The following is a 12,239-nucleotide window of genomic DNA, read 5'->3' as shown; positions in this document are numbered from 1 at the left end:
CTAAATCTGATCCTGAAATCCCCAACACACTCCAAACCTCCAACACATTAAGCTTCCTATAGAACCTACAACATATTCAAATCATACTGTGGGACTTCTAAAAATCCCAAGACCCTGATCTCTCTGAGGTGGTTCCATCACTTTGCAGGAATAAATGACCTCCAGGATGCTTTATAGTTTATAAGCTGTATGTTTTTCTTATTGTCGCTGGACACATGGTCAGAACTGCCATCCTGTCACTCACCTGTTTTCTATCACTCATGCTGATGTGTGAACTGAGAAACACTCAAGAACAAGATGTTCTGCAGACACCTGACGCCTGGATGCTAAGCTAACAAAGCTAAGAGCTGAACAGAAGCAGAATCCACACACTGTTGAAGGTCACAGAAAAAGTTCTAGCACCAACACAGTTCCTCTGGTAGACATTGAATGTCTGCTGAGAGGGTCAGTGTGTGAAATGTGTGCGTGTGTGTGTGTGTGTGAAATGTGAGTGTGTGTGTGTGTGTGTGCGTGCGTGCGTGCGTATGTGTGTGTGCATGTGTTAAGTGACTGACAGGTTTGAGCAGGCCAACAGATTTAACACACCCACACCATCTGTCAGTGTGTTAACTCCATGTAAGTGACAGATTAACTTCCGTCCCAGAATGTGTTCTGATCTATAACTCTGATCTTCTCCTTTTTCTTTTAAATCTTCTTTGTAAAGTTCAACAAAATGCCCCTGAAATTAACAAAAGCTTATCAAGAAATTGGGAACAAAATATTCTTAAAAATGTCAAGTGTTGTATCCCACCAAAAGCCACCTTGACCTCCACAACTTGATATTCAAACTACAAATTCAGAAAACTTCTAGAATGCAAGATGAAAAAAGTTTCAGTCAAGATGAAAAATGTAATATTTGACACAACATACAGCAGTGAATCTCATAGCAAAGTTACACTCATGACACACACAGACACACAAATGTGAACTCACTGGCTGCTGTTTCTGCTGCTTCACCTGAAAAACATGACAAAGAATTTCTTTATCTACTGTGTGTGTGTGTGTGTGTGTGAGAGAGAGAGAGATTGTGTGTGTGATTGTGTATACATACAGGTGTTAGCAGTGCCTTTAGGCAGTGGCAGGTATGATCCAGCCCTCCAGCTGCTGGACCTGAACCTGCGGCTGCAGCGTTCACAATCCTGTCCAGTGGTGTTGTGGTCACATTCACACTGCAGCGTTGCGTCACGCAACACACACTGTGAGGCATGCAGGTTACACTTACACCTGCAGGGACACACACACACACACACACACACACACACAGTCACACAATGGGATAATTGCATGCTGATTCACCACCAGGAAAGAAGTTTTCATTGATCAGCACTGGCCATGATGATAACATGGTGGCAAAGCTGTTGAGACTTTAGTGGCGAAGAGCTGATTGGTCCGAAAGCTTTAGCAGTGTTACAGCGACATGGATTCATTAAACTGTTTGTTTCTGTCAATCTTAAATTAGATGTGTACCGGAGCACAACACCCCAATAAACCGCATAAGGGCATCCAAAAATGGTGTATCCCATCACCAGTCAATCAGCTTCCATCTGTATTAGACACTTTTCTAAGAGTAAGGAATTAATTATAGTTTTAAGTATCCTCTTTGACGAAATGGAATTTATCCTTAGATGCAAATGGCGTGCAGTTGATTAATTTGCAAATGTCACATGGTTCAACATCCAGTGTCATGATCCCTGTCTCGTGTTTCCCATTTTACTTTGTTGTCATGTCCTGTCTTCCTGCGCTCCCTCCTGTGATTACCTCATGTGTCTCACCTGTGTGATTGCACCACCTGTGTCTCGTTTGCCCCTGTGTATTTAACCTCTGTGTTTCCCTTTGTCTGGGTGGGTCATTGTCATTTGTGAAATGTTGTCTTAACAGTGTGGTTTTGTCGTTGCTTCCAGTCTCAAGCCCCCATTTCCCCCTTGTGTTCCTGTGTGAGTGTCGCTACTTAATAAATACTCCTTTTATGAACACTCCATGTCCCTGACTGCATCTGGTTCAATTCCTTGCCCCCACATTGTGACAGAATGACCCGACCTAAAGAAAAGACCCAGCAGACAATTCCCCTCCCACGGGAGGGCGGCATTGCTCAGGGGTAGAGTGGCCGTCTAGCAACCAAAGGGTTGCTGGTTCGATGCTCGACCCCGGTGACCATGTCGAAGTGTCGTTGAGCAAGATACTGAACCCATAATTGCTCCTGATGAGTAGGTAGGCACCTTGCATGGCAGCCTCCACCATCAGTGTGTGAGTGTGTGTGTGAATGGGTGAATGAGACGACACTGTAAAGAGCTTGGAGTGCCGCTAAGGTAGAAGAGTGCTCTATAAAATTGAGTCCATTTACCATTTACCACGCATGATGACTCTTTTTGAATATTTAGCCTATATGGCCCAGAAGACGGTGGAACGAGAGTCACCATATGTGGAGGGCTATATGGGCACCTGGCTGGCCTGGGGGGGGTCCTCACTCGGTGCAGCGAGCCCTCAGGGCAGCTCGCAGCTCGTCCCAGACAGCCAGGAGCTCCAGGCCTGCGGGCATAAGGCCGGTTGGCCACCCTCTTGCTCAACCACAGTCCTCTCTCCAACTAAGCTGCTGCCACCTGCGGACGCCATTCCTGTTCCGGAGTCAGGGGTCCTGGCGGATGCCATTCCTTTTCCGGCATCGAAGGGTGTGGCATCTAGTTCTGGGGCAGCGGTCGGAGCACAGAGAAGGAGGGGGCGAGGATGCTGAACTTCGAACTTGGGTGTGACCTAGCTTCGGCTCTCGGTCTCCAACCTGTTCTGATCCTCGGGGTCTTGGTGGGCACCACTCCTGTCTCGGTGCCGAGGGTTATGGCGGACATCACTCCTGTCCCAGCGGCTGCTAGTCCTGCTTCACCACCAAGGGTCCTGCCGGGCATCACACCTGTCTCATTGGACGCCGCTCCTGCTCCAGGGGTTTCATCGGACGCTGCTCCTGCTCCTTCCCTATGTCTGCGTCGGGTCAGTGTCATTTGTCAGATGTTTTAACGGTTGTCTTGTCGTCGCCTCCAGTGTCCCGTCTCAAGCCTCAGTCTACTGTTTCCCCCTTGCATTCCTGTGTGTTGCTACTTAATAAATAACCCTTTTGTGAACACTCCTTGTCCTCGTCTGCATCTGGGTCAATTCCTTGCCCCAACATCCTGAAGTGGACTGTGGGTAACAAAGCAATCTTCATCTCTCTGAGGCCTCTCTCTGAATGCCTGAATACATTCGTGATCTATGCTGTCAAACCTTCTGGACAGACCTATGGGTGGGCAGCACGGCAATCTTTGGTGTTCCAAAGCTTCCACAGCATCATATAGAACCTTAAGATGTGTTACAGTCACAGCCAGTATTAGGATGCATACCAGACAACAGTGAAAGCATAACAACTGAACATCCCCTTGTAATTTTCAAAAGAGACATGTGACTACAAGAGCCAATATAGTACATAGGGGCCCCTGTGAGTCTGAACAGAGATATTGGGAGAACAACAGATCTCCAGAACCCCACAGGCAGTAAAGTCATCTGTGCAGAAATCGTACTCCTGATTTCCCTGTGAAGATATGGTACGACATGGGATTACTTGTTGTGAATGGTCAGTGTTCAACCTACAACAGTGAAACCACCAAGGTTCCATGACATGCTAAGGCAGAAGAAATGGAACGTGTTAATACAGAAGCAAAAGAAAAGGCCCACTTAGTCACAATCTGCTCTGCTCATCTGCAGAGCCATTGGCACTCCTGTTGAGTGGCAAACCAACGTGAGAAAGGTGAGCCAGCATACATTGTCCCTCTCTGAAGATGTTCGCTACAGTGTGAATTTAGGGTTGGTTTTGGGATTGTTTTGAGCAGGCTAATGCAGGCTAATCACCAGCAACAACAACAACCTCTTGCAGACAGCCAGCTATATTTGCATATATACATGGCCACACAATCATAGCATAGTTGGTGGTTAGCATTTATAGTAAATAGTTAGAAGGTGTGGTTAACATTTAGGTGTGTCTAAGACACAGACCAGGTATATCTTACCTGGCAGGTACATCAATGTTGGAGATGGCATAGAAGTACTTCAGGAGGTTGTCTCTCTGGACATAAGTCCCTCCCAGAGCTGGGCGAAGCAGTCGCAGGCGGAGGTTAGTGAAGGTGAAGAATTCCCTCAGACCCTTCATGGTCTCCATCCTGGTGTAGAGGGCATCCATGTTGATCAGCTTTGGACCTGCAAACACCCTGAACCGAGCACGGACTTCAAACACCACCATCTTCTCCTCCTAATGGATAAAACAGCTTATCAGGCAGGCACTTTAACAGCGTTTGGTCACGCACACCTATCCATAAATCTTTTGCCATCAGAGAGACAAAGGATAAATATTATTTAACATGTTTAATCTGTAAACATCTCCATCTTCACTGTCATTCCATACACACACAAGAATGACCAGAATGACTAGTATGACCAATATGACCAGTATGACTTGTGTGACTAGTATGGCCAGTGTGACCATTATAATCTACAAGGCCAGTAGAAACACTGTGACCAATTTTGCCCATATGATCAATAAGACCACAAAGACAAGTATAATCAGTAAGACAAAGATACATATTTACATTGAAAAACATTAAAAATTAAAGCTGCAAGCAGCGTTGTTAGGGCCTGAGCCCCCGCGCGGCCTATGGCCGCGTCCTTGACACCGGCCCGAATCCAACGGTGTAATCGGCAAATCCCTAGGCCTTGTAGTTTAGGAGATACGAGCCTCAGTGCGCTGCACAGTGTGAGTGCAGAGCTGAGAGCCGGCCCTTTAAGAACCCCTCCCTTCTCTGCTCGCTCTCTGCCATCTCTGTCAGAGCTGAGAGCAGAGCTGCCAGCTGGCCCTTTAAGAACCCCTCCCCCGCTGCACTGTCTTTGATCTGTGCTAGAGTGAGAGCAGAGCTGAGAGCTGGCCCTTTAAGAACCCCTCCCCCACTGCTCTGTCTTTGATCTGTGCTGGAGTGAGAGCAGAGCTGAGAGCTGGCCCTTTAAGAACCCCTCCCCCACTGCTCTGTCTTTGATATGTGCTAGAGTGAGAGCAGAGCTGAGAGCTGGCCCTTTAAGAACCCCTCCCCCACTGCTCTGTCTTTGATCTGTGCTAGAGTGAGAGCAGAGCTGAGAGCTGGCCCATTAAGAACCCCTCCCCCACTGCTCTGTCTTTGATCTGTGCTAGAGTGAGAGCAGAGCTGAGAGCTGGCCCTTTAAGAACCCCTCCCCCACTGCTCTGTCTTTGATCTGTGCTAGAGTGAGAGCAGAGCTGAGAGCTGGCCCTTTAAGAACCCCTCCCCCACTGCTCTGTCTCTGATCTGTGCTGGAGTGGAGAGAGTGGAGGATTAAGAGAAATGTAGTGTGTAAAAGGTGAATAACTCGGCATACGTTGGTCAAAAGTCACACAAAATACCATATTTTTGTAGGGATTTTTGTCAGGAATACAGTGGTGTGTTTTTAAAAGCTGTGGAATGTATGGTGTAGATGTGAGAAGCATTTGTTTGAGAGTATGTACCCTGAGAGGACACGCTCTCCCCATAGACTTCCATTGTAAGGCGAAAAGTGTCTCCCCCACTTTGACGGCTCATAAAATCCAAACCGAGCGCGTAGTATATTAACCTTGAACAACTTTTAATCAGCACAGTTGGGAGAGTAATGTGTGAAAGTTTGGAAGCCCTGGCATTTACGGTTTAGGAGGAGATAGATTTTGTTCGGGGCGCAAAATTGTCCAAAATTAGACATTCGTGTCCAAATTGTGGACATCCTGTTACAGTTAGGTCAGGGGTGTGAGTGTATGATTTATCCGTCTTGATGAGACGAGTTCAATGGTGTTTGTCCCATGTCTGTAGGACATTCCTACAGTCTGTGGCGTGGTTTTTTGTGTATGTAGGTGGCGCTATTGAGTAGAGCGCCTCTTTTTTTTTCAATTATCGAATTTTTCGCCCCACCCGATGTGCTTACCAAATTTGGTGAGTTTTCATGCATGTTTAGGGGGTCAAATTTACTTTTGAAGTGGCGAGTGTGACTTCGAAACATAACAGGGTCCCTAACAATACAGATCCTAGAATACAACAGCTGATAGGGCTGAGCCAGGTTGTTATCTTCAGAGTACAGATAACAGCAAACTGATAATAAAGTGCATAACAGAATAATGTGCGAAGTTTTTAAGTATATTGCACATGATTTTCTTATAAAACAAAGTGCTTGTAGTATGACCAGTATGACCAATATAACCAGTATGAATGGTATGACCAGTATAACAAATATAATCCATATGACTAGCATACCAGTATGATTAAAATTCCCACTGTGGCCAAGAAGTCTGATGTGAAAAGGAAAACTGGTATGACTACAAAATTATTCTGACCAGTTAAAACAGTATGACCAGTGAAGTACTCACCTTAGCTCCAACCCAGCCGGAGTACTGCTCGGTACAGATAACCCGGGTCAAGTTGCTGGGTGCCAGATCTAAGACACGTTTGGGCGACATGCCGAATGCTTCCAAGCAGTCGTCTGCATAAAACTGATACGGTTGCCAGGTTACACCTGAAAGAGGAAACCAAAAGAGACATGTTTAGTTCAGGTGAGACACAATGCTACCTATTGCTTATCTCCTAATATTTACTGTGATTGGTGCAAACAAACCTAAACTAGTTGCAGTCTGTATTTGTGAATATTCTCAGTCATCCAGGTCATCGTGATTCTCAAAAATGATCAAAATAGGCAACCACTTACAAGAGGTGAGTCCAGTTGCCTATTTTGATCATTTTTGAGAAATAGCTGCAGTCTGCACCATAGATGCCTCTGCCTAGTTCTTCTCTTTTTTGTTAAGGAACTAAAATAAACATCCAGTCTATGTCCAGTCTTAGGTCTACAACCAGCCCTCAGTCTATGTCCTGCCTTTGGTATGCATCCAGCCTTCCGTCTACATCCAGTCTTCAGTCTATGTCCAGTCTACAGTCTATGTCCAGCCTTTGGTATGCATCCAGTCTTCAGTCTACAACATGCCTTCGGTCTACAACCAGACTTAAGTCTGTGTCCAGCCTTCAGTCTTCATCCAGCCTTCAGTCTACAGTCAGCTTTCAATTGACATCCAGCCTTCAGCCTAAAACCAGCCTTCAGTCTACATCATCTTCAGTCTATGTCCAGCCTTTACTTTACGTCGATATTTCTGTCTACGTCCAGCCTTCAGTCTACATCCAGTCTTTTTTATTATTTATTGGTAAAAGAATCTCCATCAGCTGTTTCCAAAGTGGGACGAGCTAGTCTTCCTGGGATCCACACAAAAAGACAAAACAAAACACAACACATACAATACACAAAATACAAACTGTAATTCACTTAACAATGATTGTCTACAAGCGGTGGAACATTGTAGGCATCATGTCCAATAGAGTCATATCAGCAGAAGTTCTTCAGAAAAAGTTATTGCATTCATGGATATTACATTCCTTTTTGTAGTCACACAAGTATGTCCATTCCTTACTCACTTCAATTTAAATACGTTCAGTGGACAATTATTCCAATGATTGATGGCACAACAATAACTGTTCACTTTAAAGCATTTGATTTTGGATGTGGTAACATCATCTGGCCATAATCCGCTGACCTAGTAAAATGAGAAAGAACCCATCTGACAATTTGATTATATCAAAAAACACGTTGAGAAGAAAAGATAGTGGTCCTGAAAAATTTAGTCGTATTGAAAATCAGCCTGTTCTTGAAGGTTAACCATAAGAGCTGACAGTGCATACTGATCGTGTCTGTTCTTATGGGACAATGTAATACTAACCTGGAAGCTCCGTCCTGGACAGTTTGTAATTTCTTAAATTGACCTTTAGATGCAGATGACATAAAATTAGAGATCTAGCCACCTGTTCCATAATGTGTGAAGGGACATAAGAAAGACATTTCCTTACCTAGGAGATGCCTCAACCCATCTTCTTCTCTATGTAATCAATGTGTTCTGCTCAAGACAGCTGACTATCAATTATTGTGCCCTGTATTGTGCCAGGTAATTGATCCCGGGTGCTCCAGACCTGAAGAGGCTCCGGCTGCCACCCGTAGCTCCACCTGCTCACGTCCCCGTCTGTCCATCAGTCTCTCCTCCTTTCTCTCTCTCTTTATCTCTGTCCCCCTCTTTCCTTCTGTCTCTCTGTCTTCCTCCATTCTCTGTCTTTGTCTCTGTCCTTCTCTCCTGCTCTCTCTCCGTCCCCACTGATCCTGGATCTGCTCCACCTTCCTGCTGGTAAAGGAAGGTTCTGGTGGCTGCTGTTGCAGGATGTGCTTGCTGATGGAGAATTGTTGGGTGGAGGTTCATTGAAGGAGTTTGGTACTAGACCTGCTCTACCTGTGTCATAAGATAACTTTTGTTGTGATTTGGCACTATACAAATAAAACTGACTTGACTAATTTTACTTTATCTACCTGTTCTATAGGTTCCCCAGACAAGTTCAAACCCATCAATTCATTCGTCCATGAAACTGGCATATAGCAGTGGTCCAAGGGAGCTCCCCGCAGTCCAATACCTTAAAGCAGTGGCTCCTAAACTTTTTTGGCCGCACACCCCTGTCTACATCCCAACCGGGTTGATGATGATGATGACCCCCAACAGTGCCGCATACAGTACATAGAAGATAACCTTTCCTCCACTTCATCTTAAGATGAGTTGAATTTGAATAGCCTTCATTTATTAAACAATATGTCAGCTTTTAATTTGAAATTTTACAAAAGAATGTTTATTTACACATCTTTATTGTGTGGGAAAATCCCACCACAAGTTCAAACCTGCTGCGCTTGCAAATTAGGACCTCCGCGTGGCAGCAGAGACGGCACCAGATGCGGCAGCAGGTTCCAAGGCAAGACCGCTGGCCCAGACGGGACATCTTGGTCTCCTTCTGGGGCAGTCAGCAATTGGGAAGAAGACAGGTGATAAAGCCGATAAAGATGAACCGCCAGTGCCAAAGGAACTGTCTGCACAAAAGTCTGGCTGTACTGAACAACTGGGGCCAGCAGGAGCCCTCCGATGGTGGATCTCCTAGCACCAGGTCTCTAGGACCTGGTAGGCAGGCTCAGTTGAATTATTAGCACATGACAGAAAAAATAAATTTACCGTTAAAGATGCAGACTGTCCACTTGATGGTGTCTTGATGCAAGGCACTGCATCTGGTTTCAAATTTAACTTGCTGGCAGGCCCCTTTTTTCCCCTGCCAGTTGGTGAAACAGTCTCGTGTGAAGTGTTGACGGCAAACCAATGTGTGGTTCGTTATATTGCTATGGCCAAGAAACCTCATCTATTGGTCTCTCACAGCAACGTGTTTTGGTAGATTATGAAAGCTAATTCTCTTTCTTCTTAGAATTGCAACCCACTACAGCACATACATGTTTATCTGCCATCATTGTCCCTACTTCTTGGAGTCTGAGCGGGCAGAGCAGGGCAGGGGCTTGTGGGCTGCCCAGTGGCTTTGTGACGTCTGAAAGCCCTTCTGCCTGAACCGGCCTTTAAGGGTCTGCTGTTGATTCACAGTGATTTGAATGCAGAAATACTCAGAAATGCAATTTTGGGCTTAGTTTTCACAAGATATATCCTGGAGCATTAGAAAAATGTCACATGAACATGTGAACAACACGAAACACATTATTTTCATCAGAGACCCTCCAAACCTCCATCACATTTTTTATCTTGCATACCCCCTGGTGACAGCTCATGCACCCCTGCCTTAGAGTGATATCTGCTGCCATTGTAATAAACTTGTTCTGTCCTATTTGTGAGATAACTCTTCACAAATAAGGATGGCAGATTGACTGAATCCGTAGCATTCTAGTTTACCAATGAGCAGATCCTGGTCTATGACATTGAATGCTGCACTAAAATCAAGTAATACTGCACTAGTCATCTTTGACTTATCAGTTTCCTCAAGCCAGTTAACTGTCATTACTGTAAGGGCAGAACAAGTTGAGTGGTTATGTTTGTAAGGTAAAAACCTGTGTTCAAGCTATTACAGTCCAAGTATTCCTGTATTTGTGAGTAGATTACTCTCTCCATCAGTTTACGGAGAATTGGGAGATGGTGATAGGTCTACTGTTCTTCCCAGTGAGTGCTAGTTTGCCATCTTAAGGTAAGGGAATAATTTTACCCTCTCTCCAGATAGTGGGATAAACACCCTTCATTAAGCATACATTTAATATATCGTCACCTGATTAAAATAACGGCCTAAATCATAATTTCCAGTTTTTGGGAAAACACAAAAAATTTAACCATATGCAGAGCATATGATATTTATTAATTGATTCAAACAAAAAGGCTTTGGCATTGGATGACTGTTGACATACATAGAACATTGTGTGTCAATTATGTAACATTAAAGAATAAAGTGACTTAGGCCAATTTTCGAACATTCTAGTGTGACTTAAGTAACTTTAAACTTGGCTTAAACTGCCCTTTTATTCGATCGTGCAAACTCAAAACTGAAATTACGCTGAGTTAAATTAAACAAATGTCAGGTAAATCAAATTGGTCAGGAGGCATTCCCTTTCCTCACTTCCCCAAGTCTTCTTTGCTGGGTTTTTAATTGAACTTAACCCATTTCCAACATCCAGTTTTGACAACTTTTTGAAACCTGACTATTAACTATCCTTTAATTCCATAAAGCAAACTCAAAAAGTAAATAACTCTAACCTAAATTTAACAAATGTCAGGTAAATCGAACACTGAGAAGGCATGTCCCTCTCCTCACTTGTCCAGCTCTTCTTTGCTGGGTTTTCTATTCAGTTCTATTCAGTTTATTCCCTGAATCTTCAGTCTCGGTCATCTTGATTTGCCAAACTATGTGGCATCATCACATCACCAGTAGAAACTGATTCAAGAATCATGTTTAGAGCTTCGTCTGCACCATAGATTCTGTTACTTCTTGAAGCAGCTGCCATCATGAAAGCTTGTTAAATTGCCCAAGTCAGACATTTTATCCTAAAGAATAAAAAATGTTGACTTAGGCAAAAAATAAAATGGCCTAAGTCACCCTCACCCTCAACATAGGTCATTGTCCTATAGGGCATAAAGAGCACGATCCTTTCAACTAAGGATTTAGGCGATTTTACGCGAGATGGCCAGCATTATTAAGAGATGATTTAGACTTCCAGTCTGGGTTCAGGGAACACCATAGCACTGAAACAGCACTGGTCAGAGTCTCTAATGATCTTCTTATAGCTTCAGACAGAGGTCTTGTCTCTGTGCTTGTCCTTTTGGACCTCAGTGCTGCATTTGACACCATCGACCACAGCATCCTGCTACAGAGACTAGACCATGAAACTGGGATTAAAGGAACTGCCCTAAAATGGTTTAAGTCCTACTTATCTGACAGGTTTCAGTTTGTTAATGTTAATAATGACCATTCAGAGTATAGCAGAGTTACATATGGTGTACCACAGGGTTCAGTTTTAGGACTGATTCTCTTCACTCTTTACATGCTCCCATTAGGTGACATAATCCGGAAGCACTCGATCAACTTCCACTGTTATGAGGACGACACACAACTTTACTGGTCGATGGAGCCAGACGACACAAGCCAGTTTACTAATCTGCTAGACTGCCTGAAAGACATTAAATCCTGGATGTCTTCTAACTTCTTAATGCTCAATTCAGATCAAACTGAGGTAATCATTTTTGGACCTAAACCCCTCAGGGACACACTCTTGAATCGGATCTCTACTCTAGATGGCATCACCCTAACTTCGAGTACAACTGCAAGGAACCTTGGGGTCATTTTTGACCATGACCTTTCCTTCAGCTCCCACATAAAGCATGTGACTAGGACCGCCTTCTTCCATCTGCGAAGTATCGCTAAGATTAGGAATATCCTTTCCCAGAGTGATGCTGAAAAACTGGTGCATGCATTTATCACTTCTCGGCTGGACCACTGCAACTCTCTCCTGTCAGGATGTCCTAAATACTCTCTAAAGAGTCTCCAGCTGGTCCAGAATGCTGCAGCGAGGGTTTTGACGGGAGTTAAGAAGAGAGAACACATCTCTCCCACTTTAGCTTCTCTCCACTGGCTTCCTGTAGGATCTAGAATCGACTTCAAAGTCCTTCTGCTGACTCATCAGGCTCTCAATGATGAAGCTCCATCCTATTTGAAAGAGCTCATTAGTCCCTACTGTCCGACCAGAGCACTCCGCTCCCAGAATGCAGG

The 12,239-nt window shown here is 44.4% G+C and overlaps 1 protein-coding gene across 4 annotated transcripts in view; it reads right to left on the bottom strand.

Moving 5' to 3' along the window:
• The window catches only part of ntng2a (netrin g2a), a 29,492-nt gene that overhangs the window by 9,587 nt on the left and 7,666 nt on the right, over positions 1-12,239 (bottom strand). For all 4 annotated transcript variants that reach the window (XM_086205546.1, XM_086205547.1, XM_086205548.1 and 1 more), the window contains exons 4-7: positions 6,452-6,597; positions 4,068-4,306; positions 1,091-1,263; positions 973-996 (exon numbers count right to left, since the gene is read on the bottom strand). In XM_086205546.1, coding sequence (XP_086061672.1) covers positions 973-996; positions 1,091-1,263; positions 4,068-4,306; positions 6,452-6,597 — 582 coding nt within the window. The remainder of the gene's footprint in view (positions 1-972; positions 997-1,090; positions 1,264-4,067; positions 4,307-6,451; positions 6,598-12,239) is intronic.

The sequence above is a fragment of the Aulostomus chinensis genome, chromosome 6 (assembly GCF_037954235.1).
Source record: "Aulostomus chinensis isolate RoL2024-O1b breed Wild chromosome 6, RoL_Achi_v1.0, whole genome shotgun sequence".
Lineage (NCBI taxonomy): Eukaryota > Metazoa > Chordata > Actinopteri > Syngnathiformes > Aulostomidae > Aulostomus > Aulostomus chinensis.
Note: the sequence above shows the minus strand (reverse complement) of the source record. Positions and strands in the feature narration are given on the sequence as shown.